At 37.3% G+C, this 19,839-nt stretch overlaps 1 protein-coding gene across 11 annotated transcripts in view; it reads right to left on the bottom strand.

The window, feature by feature from the left end:
- Positions 1–19,839, bottom strand: part of rg (A kinase anchor protein rugose) — a 105,288-nt gene that overhangs the window by 28,550 nt on the left and 56,899 nt on the right. For 8 of the 11 annotated variants that reach the window (XM_081989896.1, XM_081989897.1, XM_081989898.1 and 5 more), the window contains exons 23-30: positions 19,077–19,301; positions 18,117–18,244; positions 17,702–17,809; positions 17,316–17,553; positions 16,668–17,182; positions 16,358–16,610; positions 16,113–16,304; positions 15,921–16,057 (exon numbers count right to left, since the gene is read on the bottom strand). In XM_081989896.1, coding sequence (XP_081846022.1) covers positions 15,921–16,057; positions 16,113–16,304; positions 16,358–16,610; positions 16,668–17,182; positions 17,316–17,553; positions 17,702–17,809; positions 18,117–18,244; positions 19,077–19,301 — 1,796 coding nt within the window. The remainder of the gene's footprint in view (positions 1–15,920; positions 16,058–16,112; positions 16,305–16,357; positions 16,611–16,667; positions 17,183–17,315; positions 17,554–17,701; positions 17,810–18,116; positions 18,245–19,076; positions 19,302–19,839) is intronic. The other 3 variants (XM_081989901.1, XM_081989902.1, XM_081989903.1) reach the window with 3 other exon arrangements.

Below are 19,839 nucleotides of genomic sequence, written 5' to 3'. Positions count from 1 at the left end.
TCTTTAATTTGAATGGATTTTTCTCTCCCTCATTTTAATTTTTGATATTAACAACGTTAGACAAATGTGATATAGACATACAAATGTACTATACCAAATTAAACTGGTAACTAACCTTGACTGTTTGAGTAACTATTATTGAAACTGACAATTAATCACAAGGGAATTTATTTCTACAATTTAGCAAGTACAGCCCATAGTGGTCACCATACCAACTGGTGATTACCGTGGTAATTAATGGCCTACATATATTTTACACAAATTACCACACGACGTAAAAACAAAGGTGCCAGGATACGCCCCCCCTATCCTAATTGTAAACATTTAATTTATTTCAATAACTTTGGCAAGAAATGCGGGACTTGATGTTAGGTGCAAAATGGAAATTTGGTGTCACTAGTCATTACCCATATATGGGTTTAAAATTTATTATTTTGACCGCACATATTGTAGCGGTTCGGTTAAAAACCAGCTGTTTAGGTTAGGATCAAGAATTTTCTTGCAGAAATCGTGGAAGATCATAAAGTACAGTCATCACACGTTAAAGATCAATAATTACCGGAGTTAGTACCCATCTGCGTGCCGACCAGTCATACCATAGCCGCGGCCGGATATCGAGTTATTGCTGATTGATTTTCAGAGTCCATGTTTTACACGGGCGGCTTATTTGTTCTTCGGATGGTCATTAAATTATTCCCTCCCGCGTCCTCTTTGTTGAGCAGCTCTTATAAATAATCTCCGGCTTTTCATTCTGGCTGAGTTATGGCGAGCCAAATGTCATATATACCCGGTAAGATTGCCAGCTTTGAACTCGAACCGCATGAGTATATTTTTAATGACCGCTCTACAAGAACCAATGGGAAACCGTATCGGGTTAAGGCCCCTTTGGGCGATACCGAAGACGATATTGTGAGCCATACCGGCTTTATTATAGCCAACTAACAACGCATTGAAATCTCCTGTAATGATTTTGCAAGTCTTGTTAGAAACATTCCACTCTTAAGTTACCTTGTCATAAATCAACAATCAACAAAATTTTTGCAGTTAGTTCACACAAAAAGCCTTCTAATCCTAATAAAAAGTTAAATTATTTGTGGTTCAAGCTAACTAAAGCTAAGACAATTTTGGCAAAAAGACTGTTCTTTACCTCTATTAGTCTCAGTAAACTTTTTAAAATTCGTGCACTAAAACAAGATGAATTTCAATATTACATCGCTAGTAACTTTATAAAAAGCTTAAAAAGCAAGTTAAAATGAGCCGGGCACGGTCCTCTGTGACGTAGTAAGAAACATGTCAATTTTGTCAAAACTAATTTGACAGATTTCGGTCTTTTTCGTAAAAATATCTTATTGGAACAGCTCTCACTATTGTTTGAACAAACAATGCATATTAGACATACGTTCATGTATTCCGTTTCACTCAACTCACTATAAACAGGGAGAGATAGGAGACATGTCCCTTTCTACGTCACAGATATATGCTAAATAAGTAAGTGTTTTTTTTACACATTACATTTGACTACTACACTGATGGATGGCATTTTCAAGTGCAATAAAACCAGTAATTGCGGAAAAAACTACTAAAACATAGAATGTTGGATATATTTTATCCGGAAAACCTTTTTCATGTATAGTTTTTAGAAAACGACATTCTTAGAGATAGATTCTAGGGATTTTAAGACTAAAACTACCGTTAACCGCAAAATATCTGTTCTGTCCTGTCTAAAAATATGAGGCCTGTTTGCAACTGCAATTCCTAACTGATTTCCAACTGAAAACAGGAAAATTTCATTCATTTTTATTGGTTGAACGCTCACGTGACTATGACATTTTATGACTTGTGGCCAATGGCTGTACCTGTTTTTCTCATTACTAGTTAGGGATTCTCTCTACGAACAAACCTGTGGTTTTCCCAAGTTTATGACGTGTTTAGTGCAAAACCAGTGTATTGCCATACTATTTCAATGGCATTTTATAGAGCACAGATACAGATACATTACTTTTGCATTAAACTTGCCAATTGAAAACGCCATTAAGCTGAAAATTGTTATTTGCAGTTTATCAAAATCCAGATGCTAACCTATTTTTTCTTATATTTTGTTATAGTTCTTTCTTTTGATATCAATTGCTTAACATTTAATCAACGTAAAATTTGAAACGCAAAATTGTTGAAAACACCTATTATTACAAAAAAACGTTTCCTTCTCAATGCATTTTAGAACACCGAGTAAAACTAATTTGAACAAATCAAGAGAAGACTTTTAAATATTTGATTTGTTTGCTTGAAATATTAAAAATGTACAAACCAAAAACCAACATTTACTCGCGGGCTTGCTTCCAAAAAGACAGTTGAACGACCTTAAACCCAATAAAAATGGACATAAATCAAAAAGTACACTAAAGAACCCAGTCATTTTATTATATTGTTATATTCAGGCACCACGTCATATTATGATGTCTCTGACCTGTTAGAAACAGTTTTGGTTGAAACAATCTTTACCTTCAGCATTGCTAACTAAAAAAGATTAAGTTTCAAAAAATTGAGGTTATTTTCGTTGCTGGAACTATTTTCAGGACTTGATTCAGTGATCGAGTCTCGCTCAACGACAAGCATCGTCTATCAATTCGCCCCTCGCCCCCCCCTTTACGAGCAGCGCCTTTTCGGGCCTTCTGGAACTATAAATATCAATTTAAGCTCTAGCGAAATTACTATATGCTTTGGGGAGTTTTAAGGAGCATTTTTCCCTTCTAGATGACTTAATTAACTTTCAAAATGCATTGAGTAAAATAATAAGGAATGTAATTCGACTGTTGGCGATCCTGCTGAGCGAGAATGCATCGCAATGTTCGCGGAATGCTCATGGGGCATCGTAGACGGCACCACTTTCGAGCACCAAGTCAACAAATCAATTTCGTGAAAGAACAATGATATCAGCGGTCTTTTTTGTTGGTTTTTGTTGTATCAGCTCAGAACCCCGAGGAGAGACCAAAGACTTAACATTCAATATTATTAACTAACGTTCAACCACTGTTTCCAGGTCTTTTGACTGATTTTAATTATACTTTTTGCGTTTTTTTATTCCTGTTAGTCTACTGATCCAATTCGCGGCCATAAATCTGTGTATAGGCGATAAGCCAAAAGAGGAGGAGGAGAAGAGGTCGGCAACGTCCGTCTAATGCCCCGCGGTACGGTTCCCAAGATTAATGTTTATGATTGTTCATTATAACGACTTAACGCTTAATTATTTGTTTTAGAGATAGGCTCATTTAAATTTTATTTACCTTCCACGTCCAAGTTGTCAGGTCCAGTCAACGGGGAAATCTTGCTAAAAATTACACCAAGACACTGATATAATGCATTCAGATGATGAGCACTTTGATTTGATATAAAGTAAGAGATTTGGACTAAGGTTTGCTTGAAGTAGCAAAAAGCAAATATAGTGCTCTCCAGTTTCAATAACAGGTTGTCCCTCCTTTAGGTCCTAAAAAAAAAAATCAAAAACTTATCAAGAGAAAAAAGACAGTAATTATGAAGGTAGAAGCTCTGAAGAGGATGGGAAACGTGTTCGACTGGTGGTGTCTGTCTCCAAGTTTGTACTTTCCCCAGTAATTCAGACATTTGGACAGAAACCTTTAAAGAGGCTGGAAGGACGTTGTTTGGTTAGCAGATTTTTGGAAACCCCGAACTATTTTCCAAAAAGAAGAAGTTCGGGGAGTTTGTCCTGATCAGGCAACTGTTTGAGCAATTTCTAGCAGAGGAGGATCCGGCACACAGGCAAAGAAAAGATCTACTGCTGTGGGTACCCATAAAGACTTTCAAGTTTCGCTTCTTTTAAGTTTTGTAAATAAGATAAGGTAGAAGATTGTCTAGTCTATTTAGTCTAGTGGATTTGGTTACTTTTGAAAATGTATCTGATGATCTGGGGGCAACCTTAGGGACCTCACTTTTGGATACGGGGGCAAAATTAAATTGGGGTCCTTTAAGGGATAACAGAATTACCGATACAAGTGAAGATTACTAACCCAGTTAACCCTCTTTGAAGGAGTTACTCCGTTCAGAAGAAAACTTAACTCTCTTCATTCACACGACTTGCTAACACGTTCTTCAATCAGGATTTCAGAGAAACCTACAGTAAGTTTGAAGTTGTTAAAAAAACAAGTTATTTGTTGGAAAATTGAATATTATCCATACACAAAATCACTGGTAAACGAAATGAAAGTATGGAGGCGGTCGATTTTCCGCAACAAAGGCGAGTGTTAATTTATCCGGGCATTTTATCTTTCACCTCGGTGTGTTTTATGTAGTTATATGCGGGAACACGCCTCTACATCGTTAATTATTTATAAAGCGATTTTAAACGGTGCATTAATTTATTTGGCCGGCTCGGTATCGGCCAAAAAGCGCTTTTTGTCGGGGCGGATTGAGACGCATAAGAAGACAAATAATCGAGTATAAATTTTATTAGACAATGTTACTGTTTTTTTTATAGTTACGACCTGACCCGTTTATAATGTCCACACAACGTAAATTTTACTCTTCGTTATCTGAATGCTATCTAGAATTAATTTTTGTGCTCATAAATTATTATTGCCAGGTTTTATAAACTTGATGATAATGTGGCAAAATAAACTGATTTTCAAATATTTGTATCTAGATAAATTTAGACTGTTTAGTGAGGGTGAGGTGAGCGTCGAAAAGGAATTACTCCATTACAAGAAAACACAACGGGACACCACTTAACACTAATGTAATGTTTTGTCTGCCACCCGGTCCCGAGGGATGCGTTCCGAAGGCAAAGTTCCGGTTGGTGAGCACTTACAGCGACATAAATAACACCCCCGGTGAATTAACCCTACTAAAATCGACGAGTTCCTACTTCTGGACTGTTTCACTTAGACTACTTGAAATCTTAACTAAAATCGCATACAAAGTTTGACATTACTGACAATAAGAAGTGAGTTGTTGATTCAAAAAAATGTTTAGTTAAATTAAATCATTCGAAATTTTATTTTAATCCATAATCCTCCATATGATAACAGGTTATGGGCCAGATATCAGTAAAATTAAATTATTTGGGTGTGCAGCTTATAAATTAGTGCCCAAAGAATTGAGAAAATTTAAATTAGACTCCCTTACAAGAAAAATGATTATTATGATAGGTTATACCAACAATGGGTACAGACTGTGCGACTCTATATAGCAATAAGGGTAGTTCATGCAAGAAATGTAATATTTAAGAAAAGTGATTCAAAAGAAACACTACCGGATTTGAACATAGAAGGCTCAGACGAAGAAAAAAGGAAATTGTAAAAACAAAAAGAGAGACAGTAGAAAATGGTAACGATACTATAAGAAATAGTTCAAGAATGAGACGTATACTATGATATTTGAAAAGATTTTAAATTTATTTGCTGCATTATCTGCAGAAAAGTTTGTGTCAGATATATCAACAACATGCATGTGTGTTACAAGTAATAATAATGGTAATTATGTTTGTAAACTTAATACAACTTTGTATGGTCTTCTACAGTCTCTAAAATGCTGGAACACTTCAGTTAGTTAGTGAAACTTTGGTGAATCTGAGTTTTTAGCCATCAATGAAAGATGCTTCTTTCTACTTTAATGCTAATACATTAATTCTTATTCATGTTCAACTTAATAATGTTTTCTAGATGCAAAAATGTTAACGTTTATTGTGAAAGAGACATAAGACGGGATTACCCAAATTCTTAGTCATATGCTTCTTTCATAAGGTACGTTAACGTAAGAAAGACGTAAACATAAACGTAATAGTTTTGAATAGTTAGAATCTGGAAAGACAAAGTGGCGGACTTAAAGGTAAGTCAAAGTGTGAGCTCTTTGAGCTATAAACTAAACAGGAAAGGGTAGGCGTACCCTAACTTTTTTTATTTATACTGCAGAGGATGTATAGTGAGACCAAAAAAATGGATTTTCCCATATGAAAAGTAGAAGAAGAATCCTTCTTGGTTTGGACAGCAAGTAACTTGGGTATTACCCAAGCTCTGGAACATAGTGTTTTAGCGTAGAAATTAAAACACTACTTACTAAATATTCTTCTGCCTAAGACTGAATTCCATTATCCGTTAAAGAAGAAGAAGCTGACCAAAATTTGACATTCTATATATATATATCGTCCAATTCTACTCTACCTTATTTAAGTTTAAGACGAATAAACAGAACAACATATTTATTCAAAATCTAGTATAAAATTAGGTTACTGAAGGAATGTAAAGTTTCTAGCACAACTCCCTCTGTCATAAAATCGATCCTAACGCTCTTAAAAGGCAACATGAAAAATTAACACGTTACACCCGAAAAACAGTATCATAAAACATAATAACCCACTTAAAAGGGCCACTTCAAGTCGAGATCAGGTGGCGCTGGAACTTCTGAGGAACTGAGAAGTGCCGCCTAAGTGCAAGACGCTGTTAAGAAGGTAATTTCGAGAAAAATCGACTTGTGAGCGTAAGCGGATACGGGCTCAGCTGTTTGGACTTATCAAAATCCGGATAATGTAGGACGTGAGTGTATCCGGTGCGATGTTAAATAAAGTGATCTGTAGCTTGAACGCGAAGCTATGATGTTACACGGTTTGCGTGTCCTGTCCTACATCGGTAATTTCGTGCTATTAGTGATTGGGTGCGCTTCGGCATGACGGGAAAGCCGTTCATTATTTTCCGATCCCGAAGATCGGAGCCATTAGTCTTTAGAAAAAGACCGAACGGGAGAATGGAGGCAGGTCCTGTGGGAAATCAGGTTGAAACGTAAAAAAATCGCAAGATATGTTTACACGACTCGTGCTATTTGGAAAATATTTTTTGGAAAGAATAATGATGCTAAATCTAGTTATTTTTAAATTTAAAGAGGGTGGTGGAAATTTTTTGGTAGGGCGCCTAAATTTTCGATTTCATTTATACGAATCCATTAGCGTGCGTCTGCACTGTCCCTACGTGGGGGTCGTTGTTTTACCGGACCCCCCCCAGGTCGACTGGACGTACACACGTCGACGAGGGGGTTCAAGGGCAGGTCTGCAGCAACGGGGGGCGGGCGCCACTATTACACGTCCATCTATACAGGAGCCCGTCGGCTTACTTCGTATAGGTATTTAGATAGGAACCAAAGATACGGTACTATTGTACAGCAGAAATGATGATACCGGATGAATTTTTATAATGATCCTCTGATCGTTCTTTTATGTTAGGGGAATTGTCAAATTAAAAAAAATAATAATGCCTTATCAAGATTTAAGTTAAACCATAATAGATTTTCTTCAAACTGAGTTGTAGTCATTTTTTAGTCAAGAAAGCTATTTACTCCCCTTTATAAAGTCATCATAATAAATAACGCAAATGTCACGTTTCCAACTTGCGTTATTTCATGCCCCAATGAACCAGAACTAGTCCCACATGAACCAGAGGGTAATAGAGTTTTCCAAGGAATGACAATACTAGCAGTTTGACCAAACACACACTTTGATACTTACTATGCAGTTGCTAGATCCTAATTACAATTCAAATGATAGACCCTAAAATTACCTACTTGATTAAATCCCATCTAAAAATCATCATAACGGTCCGTTGACTACTGATTAGATCCTTAAATCTAACATGCGGCCGACCAAATCCGACACGCTGCCAATGTCGGGGTGTCGCAAAAATAATGGAAGCTGAGCTCGATTTGACGTGTTCATTTGAAAAAGGACCCTCCATAAAATAATCACAAATATAATTCCTTTAGAAATATAATTCCATTACTATGGTGCATTTAATAGTCGCATAATCGGGCTATTATTTTGCAAAAGCCCACAATAATAGTTCTAATGCAAATAAGCCATTAGCTGGACCAGTATAGGAATCTCATTAGACGGTGAAGTATCGTTGTGTTTATGTTTCTGTGGTGAAGTAGACGTATTTATTGTTGTCGTTTTCGTGTAGGTTTAGTGCCGCAAATTCTTTGCACAAATAACGTTTTCGTTTCCATCCTGGATAATAACTTCGATAATCGAGTAATGAACCTCTTTGTAATGCCGATATCCCGTGTGTAATTTAATATAATCCACGTGATATAATATGGGAACGATTTGCAAGCGCCGTAAGGGTTAAGACACATGGTGTGCCCTTTTTCATTATACCGGGAACAATGGCGATTTGTAAAGATAGAGCTTTTATATACCAGGGCACAATACCTAAATGGTTTTGAACAAACAACGAAGTAATCCGAGACTTTCTGCGTTATCAACAATACGAATCATACAGCTAACAGACTTGAGAGTCTGAAAACCGAAATGCTGAAGAGTACGTGCTGAAGGCTAACGCCGACCCTGACAATAATATTTTCGGAAAAGAAAAATAAAAGCAGAACAAACGTCCGACAAGCCAGTCTTCTCAAGCATATCGTATAAATCTTGCCACTAAAAAGTACCTGGAAATATGGGGACACCTGTATGTATTCGTATTTTCAGTTTCTCTGCGAAATGTGGCAGTGATTTTTATTCTTTACTCGGAATAAGAGTTTTTTGTAGCATCATAAAGCAATTCTTGTAAAAAGTTTCATTGTTTGTAGTGAATTTCCTAGGTGACCCTAAATTTTTGATACAAATTGCAGTGTGACCAATGAGAAATTTCCAAGACCTAAAAAAGTGGCCAAACATTTGCGTGTCACCTTTACCTAATTTGATAACATTAGCAGATTTCCCCACCAATGTAGACGGAGAGAACACAACTTCTGAAAATGTGAATTTCTGGTCGTGCATTTCCCTCTATTATTTAATATAAAGCAGGTCAGAAGATAATGCCAGCTAGTTAATTATTTACGTTTTTCCCTTGTATTTCTGTTAGCATTCATCACGTTTGGGCCGTGTAACATGGTACGTGAGTTCTTTATTCATACAAAATGAAGCCGTCCCATTCTGGACACATTTCAGAGGCCTAGTTAAACTATAAAAATCGAAAAACCGATAAAACGCCCGCGGTACGCAGGCCATAAATTCATGCGAGAACAAAGTTTATGAATTATTCACCGTTCCGTGGAAAAAGACTCAAATTATAAATGTAAAGCGAAATAATAAACGACATAATAAATGCAATTGTGGCGCAACCGAGTATTAGTCAATCTGGCCGGTTCTTTGGAGGAATTTAAAGATATCCGAGAAAATCCTTGGGGTTAACAATGCAGAAAGATGGTGGCAATACAATGCAAAAAGTGATTGTTTTATTGCGGTTGGATAGCAACCAGCAACACGAAACTTATTACGCAGAGTCCGTTTTCGCTTTGCGTGCCGTGCAATCCGTACTACCTTTTGGTACAGTCCGAAATGCCCGCGGATCGAAGATTTATGCCCGATCTCAAAATAATAGTCCGGTATTATTTTATGCTTTAGCGGGACGCCAAAGGCTAAACGGGCTTGTTTACATCTGCCTTCATTACTTTGTCAGTTTGCATTGGCCGACAGACGATGGACGATCCGGCCTCGTTTGGTTTATGGTAATGAAGGAAACCTTTGGCGACCACAATGCCCAAGAATCATACATGGTAATTAATTCTTCAGTAAACTATCCAAAATAGAAAAAAAACTGTTTTCTTTCAAATGTGGATTATCTAATATACATATTTTTAGATCTACTGGGGGGTGTTTCTTAGCAAATAAATTAGCTGCAACCTGCTACTTCAAATTATAGGGTGTTCACGACACACACGAAGTGACCAACATAAAACTTGTTAATAGTGAAACATGTAATTATAGTTATAAATCCTGCCCCATTAGGTCATTGTAAAAATTGACATGAGATTTTATGATTTTAAAGTTTGCATCGGTTAACCGTATAAATTGTGCTGAAGAAACAACCACGGGCCAGATCTGAATATCAGATTTGAATTTCGATTCAATCAACAAAAAAACCAACTGTACCAAACGGCATATTTTGATATATGATAATTAATGATATATTTCCTCGACAGTCGTATACGATAAGAAGCTTCATCAACGAGACAATGACGGATGAATACAAAAATAAAATATGCTGATTTGATGAATGAATTTCCATTCTCGACTTACCAGTTCACCGGCTATACATACAACACAAAAGCTAGGAGAGGGCATTGTCGCTTACCTGAAACAAAGAAAACAAATTGAAATTGATCATCACGAACCAATGAAAAATCGCGTTCGGTTCACTTATTAATAATGTATTAAATAGATCAAGCCAAAAGAAAAATCCGAGGAATCTAATAGCGCCCCGGGAACCTGACGATCGCGGCGGGTTCCACTGTAGCGCCACGGGACGCCATTGTGGGGCCGTCAAGAGGTCCCAGAAAGGGACGGTCGGATCGTAAACCATCTTTATTATAGGGAAAATTGTGGTCAACAACAATTGAAAGTTTTATGCAATGTTTGTTTACTACTGGACGCCTGGGGCGCCGACATGAGCCACCACTTAAAAAAGGACCTTCTACCTGTCACTTCCCACCTGAATATGATGATTATTCCAAATTGGGACTTATGACACCACCACTATCTAAACTGTTGACATAACTTTGTTACAGTCATAATTTAAGTTTTTCCAATTATACGAACATAGGAACATTGTATTTCCACTAAAAGATACCATCATCCATACAAACATAAAAAAATTTAATATTAAAGATTGCATTTTTGCAACTGATACCATGAAATGAAATACGAACTATAACGTACATTTTAAACGTGTAGATTGATTAGACAAACTTGTGAAATATGTCTTCTTATGCCTTTGGAGTCCTCAAGAATGTCAGTCGGTGTGGGAGAAGAATGTTAACATGGGTCCTGCGTACCTGTTGTATGATGGATACGTTTACTCCGGACCGAAATTTCTCAGAATTTCTTTGTTGACGTTGTTTTTAAAACAAAGAGAAACACTTAAATTGACAAAGAATAAAATTTAGACAGTTTTCAATCAATTATAGATTCTTTAAGACGTTAGCTGAGTAGCAGCGAGATTAAGTTAGTAAAGGTTGTTTATACCATCAAAAGGATACTATTTTCGGATTCTATACCAAAAAAAAACATATTGAATAAAAGTATAAAAAGCTGCTGCCTTTATATTTCTCGAGTTAACGGCCATCCCAATCCAAAAAGAGAGCAGAAGCATGCTTTTTACGCAAAAGATAATCGAGCCAAGTGGGACTTAATTGTTTTATACAATCCCGATAACCGAAACTGAAATGGATTTTTATTGCATATTTAAGTTGTTTTTCGTGTTTGGTTGTTTTTATCGTTCTTTTTTTTCTCTGAAGCAGGTAAGTTTCTACACCCCATCGGACTGATCCAATTATGAATTTTGTTTTTGATTTGTTTTGTGTTTATAAGTCGTACGCCTATTAGTGACGGCTAGTTTTCTGCTTAAACTAGATGGGCGGGACAAAAGTCAGAAATGATTAGGTTGAAACGGGACGCAGCATGCCATCAGGTCGATAATAGCTCTTGGGTGGTAAACGGGCGTATCAGAGGCAGGTGTGCTGAAATTTCAGCTAGACTCGACAAGTTTAATTAAGGGTTGAGGCCACCAATTAGCAAAATTATTTTAATTATTGCATGTCTCTTTTTTTAAGTATCTCCTGCCATTTCGCTTATTACTATACCAGTGGGCTTTCACTGAAGAAACTTGTGGGCACCATGTGCAGTCTCGATAAAATCTGAAAAGCGCATAGCAGCATTTTTATGAATAAGCAGAATCAATTAATGTGACACCGCGACATGTAGGCCGTACCCGAACCCAATAATTCATATTCATTCAACGCGAATAAAAGGCGCACGGTGCCCATTTAGGGATTTAATATCACCAATGTAAATTATTATGCGAGTGAAGAGGAATACTCGGCGATGCCCCCCAGGTACCCGATTCGCATCTATCAAGTCATTCTCTGGCCGGGGTCTAGGGAAACCCTCTCTGGCTCGTGTAATCACTAGAATTAGCAGGTTTCGTCTCGGTGGTCCCAGCAACTACTACCGGAGTCCCACGCAGGATCATAACATCCTGTCACAATCACCTTATAATTATGTCATAAATTACGCCCAATAATCGTGCCCGGTTACCCGCCCGGACCTGCGGCTATTTGGTTTGTTCGACGACTGCTAATTGAAATCGACGCTGAACAGTAATTTTGATTGGATAACCGTTTATTATCATTGTTCCACTATGCCTAAGATGGTGATTTTTAAAATTGTCTGTTAAATTATTGAAAACAAATATAATTGAAAGTAACTGAGACAGAATGTGTTGAAAATTCTAATAGATAGCCAAAAGTAAATTTGGAAAGAAATGATAAATGACGATGAAGGAGACGTAAAAACTTGACACGCAAATGGATTATACAAAGGTCTCATTTCCCTTAGAGGTCTAATCAATAATAATTAATAACGGCAATGGGAAAACAATTTGCCATTTATCCGTTCCATCTCGTTGTACTGGACGGATTTGCATCGGAAAGTTATTAATAATGTGAAGGGATAAACGGTAAAAAAGAAACGAATCTTAACTGCATATAAAGAGGCTCTTAAATTAAAAAGTAAATTGAGTCGGTGGTAATTGTTACCGTTTAGAAGAGTGGACGGAAATTGGGTCCTTGACGGGCAGACTCCAACGGGAGCCATCTCGTCATTAATCAATCTGATGAATGTTTACTTAGAAGTTGTAATCATGTGGCCACCCGTGGCGCCATTTTAAACCGTGTATACATATACACACAATACCAGAAACAAACACTATACAACGATATTATTATATAGGTAGATAAATTGATAAGCCACGAATAACCGTTAAACAAATAAATCAAATGCAGGGTACCGGTCATTAATTTTTCCGTAAAGAACGAAAATTGATTCTGATTTATGGGGCTGGCACGGTCGCAGGTAAACAAAACGCCCATGGTACTTAGGTACCATCCGACCTAGAGTCCGGTCTCATTTATCTATCTGGGTCGGGATGAGATGATCATTATACAGAGGCGTAGATTTTAACCAGAATTTAATGATATCTAAAAAAATATTTTAATTCTCCACTGAGGACGCTCCTGATCTCCTTAACTTTTAACAAACGAAAAAAAGGTGTAATGTCTCTTCTGGCTAATCTCAATCTTTGGGTTAGGATGATACATTAATTCAGACCGAACGCCATCGATGTGGCGTCTTCTGGTTTCGATTTGGTGCATCTCTGGGGCCAATAATTATTCACCTAATTAGCATAATTATAAAATAACGCACACAAAATTGTCTCGGCAACATTAACGAACGTTATAAATTAAACTCCGACTGTGGTTTATATTTTTAATGAGGACGCCAGTCAGTGTGGGATATTGTCTGATTTTCTATTCGGCCCTAAAGGAGGGTTGTATAATTCGTATACAAGAAGGATGGTATGTATATGTGTAGTTCAAAAATGAAGACAAAACTCTGATATAATAGCAGTTTAAGTGTTTTTTTCTTTTCTCCAGGAAAACAATATTTCCTCAAGAATTCACAGTGTTTAAAGCTGATGAGGCTGTAAGGAAGCACCTGGTTCACCATTACCGATTTTTACGCGATTAATAACAACCGCAATGACTGAACGCGTACCATAAATTCAACGTTTATGCGGTGCTTATAATAATTTAGGCACCCAACTGGCCGCCGATACTTTCTCATATTAATTATTCAGCCGTGTAAACAGCAGGATTTCTAAACAAAGCACCGATAATATTTTAATAATAACAGTATTCCCTTAATATACCTGTCACGGAACGCGAACCTAAACGATTTTCTTGGAAATGTATAGGACGACGGTCACTGTACTTATACATATACACCATTTCGAATGGTCGATTATAGTTTATGTTAAGTGTATATAAGTTTCTTCTGCGCCATGATAATTTATGTGACAATTACATTAATCCAGTTTTTTAATTGAATTGAATTTGATTTTTAACAATTTTAATAGCTGGTTCAGAATATTTTAGATAAGGTATTTCTTAGACATGTTGCATTTTGTTAACTAAAAATGGAAGGAGCAGTAAAGTTCTAAAAAGTTTCGTAACCTCTATCTCAAAGATATCAACGACAGATTATGGCACCAACTTTTCGTTTACTAGAGATCACAACGACAATAACCCAATTCCTAATTAACAGGGAGGCCAAATAGATACATTCGTAATTAAGCAGGGACGATCAGCGAACGCCATATATCACTTTGGGGGCCCCCTCTTTCGTTCGTAACGGTAAAAACGATAAAACGCGGCGGGCGTGCGTGTTGTCTGCGAATGGGGCAACGGGGGGTCGCCGGCGCCGACGCCACGCAGCCAAGAATTCGGCTCATCGAAGTACCCGGTGTAGGAAGATATAGAAAAGCCCTTGGCCTGTCTTCGGCTTCAAATTTATACCATACTCCTCTCTTCATCGGATCGGTTTAAACGATTCCCAGTAGGAATATTATGGGATTGATCTACGGGGGATTGTTTTGTTGGTTACAGCCTCTGAGATCAAAAACCTGGTTTGGGAAAAACTTTACAAATGACTAGTAATGTCATAATTTTTAATCTGCTCATCTCTTAACTGAAGAGTTAAACTGAACACCTCTACTAGAGTGTTACGTTGGCATAAGACGGATAACTATTATAATCCCTGAATAATACAACAATTCAAATTAATGCCGATTAATGATTAAATGCTTCCACAGAAATTAAGTAAAAATTGTTCGTTTTCGTGTTGTGGATTTAATGCTCAAGCAAGAGCAGCTTTCTGAGTAAACATCGCCCCCCATCATACATTTATACATGGAGTCCAATTACAGAACCGTCATTATCATGTTATACCGGGCCGACGCTGTCTGTTAACTCTCGGTTAAACGCCGGTTTAGACCCGATCGAGGCTCTGACACTCGTCATTTAAATTGCTTGCTGGCGCCTTCGACCTATATTTTGCAGATCAGACTGTGTGCACTTCGCGAATTTTCAATTATCTCCCTGAGTCTCTTTTTTCCCCGTTGTTAAACAGTCAATATCCGTCCGCACGTATATCTTCCGAATAATCCGGTCTTTTGTACTCGAAATGTTATCTAAGACAAGATCTCTCAACGTTTTTATTTAAGGTACGACTGGTACAATGATGAAAAACCCGTATGTATATACTACCTTTCCGAAGCTTATCTTTTATCCGTTTTAGTGCAACTAGGCGGAAACTCAGGCGCGGTGTCTCTCTTTTGAACGTTGTTAATCCGAAACGACGTCTCACGTGGATATATAACCCTCCAGGTTCATCAAGCTTTTCGAACCCTAAACCGTTCAACCATCATGTAATTATTATCGAAACATCATACTTACTGTAGATGCATTCAATGAACTAAAAAATACTTCAAGCATCGGTCAACGAAAAAAAAAATGGCAATTCAGGCCGGTTTATTCGTAAATTCCGCAAAAACTGGTCCAAAATTCACAGGCGCGTTATAAATAATTGAAAAGACAAAGAACTGGTCCGGTCGGCACGAAAACTCGCGGAATGGTGGCACCCGGTCCGTTACCAACACCGACGCAAGAGTCAATTTGATTTAATTGTTATTTTTGGTTTTCAGTCGTTTATCAAAAGTGTTTTCATTAAAATGATAAATGAAGTGGTTTGAGTAAGTAGGTGGTTGTGAGAGATTTAATTGCATTTTTAGTAATTAGTTTAAATAATCATTGCCATTGCAAAACAGGGTTATAGTAGACATGAATTAAGCACAAGTCACGCCCCATTATTCTACAAATGTACAAAATAAAAGTAAATCTAGTGTTCTGCAGTACATCTAGCATAGCCACAAGATTGCACCTTTCAAATAACAAACACATACTGCAATGTTCTAATATTCTGGCCCCACAAATAACCAACTATTCAACCGAATACAAAACACACTCACCTCACTGTCGATCTTCTTGAATTCTTCGTCGTCCTCGTCCACTTCAAAGTAAAGCTCGTTGTTCGTAATGGACACTATTCCCAGAGCCACCAGACCCGGAGCAATCAGTTTCGCTTTGGTGCTTATGTTTACCGTACCTAAATATCGTAGCCTTTTGACTGATTCCAGTTGAAACTAACTTCATAAAATTACCACTGAGATCAGTATCCAGTTCTCTATCTTCCGTAAGCAGTTCACTGTCGTCTACTAACTCTGAAGGTTGATTTTGATGGTTTCGATTGCCGGATAAATGGGAGTGGAACTCTTCCCTAGCTTGGAGGATTGCATCTTCAGGAGCACCGTGTTCAATAGCAGCTTTCAAGCTAGCTTCTGGATGCGTGGTACCTGAAATAGCTGTAATAGAGAAAAAATTTGGTGGATTTAAATAATTAAGAAACCTAGAGGGTTGTGAACAAAACGTTTCCGCCTTCTGGCGTCGTCTTCCCAAGCATCCAGCTTCCAGAATTCGGTTAATAAGTACTCGTTTGGGTCTAGGGATCCCCATGCTCCATGCTTGTTGGTCATAATGTTTCTAACTTTCTCCAACAGTTTGCTGGCTGTTACGTTGTCTCTTCTCCGAGCTGACGTGATCAAATGATCGCACATTCTTTCCTCTTCCTTTCGTTCCATCAAAGTTTGACCACACTGCGACTTTAATCAATTGAACAAAATAAGCAATCAGCTGTAAGACCTTAAAAACTGACAAACCTCAAAATCAGCATGTTTTAACACATCATCAGCCCTCATTCTATTCAAAATAAAGTCAGCCTCATTGGCCACTCGAACAATATGATCCTTCATGGCGTGCGATAACAACCTCCCCTCATTAATCAACTCGATAAAAGCCAATCCTGCGTGTTTTTGCAATGAATTCTGCCATTCTTGCGAGCACAACAACATGACCAGCTCCACTACGGAATTGCTGTTTTTAAACGTGGTCAGACCTTTGCCCTCCATTAACAGCTCTTGACCGTGAGAACCGACTAACGTCTTGGACAAAAATGGCGCAAAATCGATCATAATTTCCCTCAAGAGAGGACAAACCGAACCCAAAGCCATTTCCAGTTTTTGAGTAAGGGAAGCCTCCCTAGACGGAGTGGGCAGTGAAATGTGTTCGACTAAATTGTTGGTGGGTAACTCGTCCGGTCTGATTTGGTTCGGTTGGGGTTGAAGGACGTTTTCGGGAACCCGTACAACTGATATTGGACGAAACGGTTTCACATCTGAAAAGTAAAATAAATGTACATTTGTCCAAAAACACCTGAGAAAATAAGATCAAGACTGAAAGCAAAATATGCTTTTACAGTATGTGATTATTAGGCTTAATTGAACATAAACAATACTGAGCAGTATTACCAGAGGTCGGTCTTGCGATATTTCCTTCCGCATCTAAAACTTGAGAATGTGACATATTCTCAACGTTGCGGTTATCCTCCTTGATATCAGATCGGGAATCATCCTCGTTGAGGTTAATATCAGTCCAATTGTCCTCGTTGGAGAGAATTTTGTTGTCCTCTGGTATTTCGGCGTTCAAACCAGCATTGTTCATATCCCCAGAATTGACTGAATTGACGTCATCCATGGAGTCTGTACTCTGTGAATGTTTTAGTTTTTTTTTCAAATTCTGTGATTGATCAACCTTAATTATTACTGCCATTTCAAGTTCATGCTTTTTTAATGAAACAATTTTTTACATGAATGGCTATGAATTGTGTTCAAACTCTAGGCTAAAAATGCATTACCTTTTTTACAACACGAGCACTGTTACAACCTCGAGCATGCTTTATTCCATCCAAAGAGTAATCTACAGTAAACCCATGTCCCAACGAGGGGCGTTGCTTAGAGTTAACCTAGTTACGGAACGTTGCAATAGTAAAGCGGAAAATGTTAGTTTAAAAGTTTGTAAAACCCCAAGAAATTCAACCACAACAGTCACACACAAATCTTATTATTGTTATTATGATTAGTAACGCGATAATCGCAACAACTGAAATTGGTGCTCAGAGCTGCGCGGTGCAAATTTTTCACTAAAATGCCTTAATTAAAAAATTCCAAATACTGCAGTTTAAATTTAACGAACTAATAAAAACAACCTTATTATATACAAAAATTCGCACTTCTAGCACACCCTAGTAAAAGCCTAGCAGTCCATCTTACCTTAATGGAAGCGGGTCCGGAATGCAATTCGTTTTCGTGATTCAACGAATTTGCGTCTTCCATAACGTAAGCGGTGATTACGTCGAAATCTCCATCATCTTGAGGGTGATGGTGGAGCGCCCTTGAAGCTATAGAAGAAGATTCATACAGTTGGGGGCGTTTGGGCACCACAATAATTATGTACATTCAAAATTGGAATAATCACAATTAATTTTGGCTTCTTTGATTTTCTGTATATGCATAGTTTAAATAAACATAACATAACATTTCAACTTTCAAACTTTCTATCTCTACCCTAAGGTGGTCGTTGTTGGGCTTACACTAAATATTCCAATTTCCAATGTAAATTGCACACCAAATTAAATTGTTAACATAAAGGGTTTTTAAATAAAAATAATTTGAGGATACATCACCAGAGTAAATAAAGCATCATTTCAATTTACGTGAATTTGCAGTAATATTACCCGTATGTTGCTGTAACTCTTTTGTTCAGATAATGAAAAGTTGTTACATTTGACACAAAGTACTGAATCAATTACTCTGAAGTTTAAACTAAACTGTTCAATTCGTTGCATTCGTATTTATGTAAAAATCTGAAATAATATACAGTGTGTTGAATGCAAGAAAGACAAGACCACCTTCAGACAAAGAGTATTTTCATGCTATATCCAAGTATATGAGACTCTAGCAAAAAAAAAGAGCAACATTTTTTAATGTAAAACCAACTCTGGACTTGTTAAACTGAAAAAAATTCGGATTAAGTACTACAAAACACAATATACAGCAAATCTACAAATATACACTAGTGGAGTGAAACGGCGTGCGGGTGATTTACCAAAAACTCTCAGAGTTTAAAAAAAAAGAGGCTTGCTATTTTTACACAAGCTAAAACCACCTCATTCTAAAAATAAAAACCACAAGGGGTATAAAAACAACCAATAAAACAATGATGTCAGTTACCTGTTCGGGTACCCAACGAATTTCGATGGTACCGATGATCGATTTTGTGGTTGTGGTAATGGGAATGACGGTTGTTGTTTAGGTTGTAATGGTTGTGCTTGGAGTAGGAATGGTGACGGTGACGCACGTAGTTTGTGTGTGACACCGCGTTTGGATGGGAACCGGGCAAAAATTGAGGATAGACGTGGTGGGACCATTGCGGGAATAGAGGTCGCGCACTCCCTTCTGCATGTTAGTAAAAACAGGAAAATATTCACATTAAGTATTAGTAGTTTTTCAGATTTGTTTTTGAATTGCTTATTTCAGGTTATTACACTTTTTCTTGACTCGTTATTGTGACTAAAATAAGCAACTCACCCACAAGGTGTATGCAGTTGTAATGGGTTACTACTTGAAAAATAATGATGATACATTGTAATACAGTATTTAGGTAGGAAATGTTGTTCTAAAGAGCGTGAATAGTGAACAACTGTGATTCTACTGGTTTGAGACGATTGCAAGAAGCTTAGTTTGGTTGTTATATTTAATCTCTAACTTATTGCAAACATCTACTCTTGATGATAATATAAAGCTTTCTGAAGTAAAATTGGCAAGTTTTATTTTAAGTAATAAAGTTAAACTTCCCAGTCTAGAAATAATTATATGACTAACAATAACTCTTTCAAGTTTCAAATCCACTTAAAATCAAACATACCAATATAACATTTGTGATAAGCTCTACTTGATCTGAAGAAGTTTCTTTCCACATTTTTGCAGAAAACCG

Source organism: Ips typographus, linkage group LG11 (assembly GCF_016097725.1).
Source record: "Ips typographus isolate SLU linkage group LG11, UJ_Ityp_2.0, whole genome shotgun sequence".
Taxonomy (NCBI): domain Eukaryota; kingdom Metazoa; phylum Arthropoda; class Insecta; order Coleoptera; family Curculionidae; genus Ips; species Ips typographus.
The sequence above is the reverse complement of the archived record's forward strand: the minus strand, read 5'-3'. Positions and strand labels throughout refer to the sequence as shown.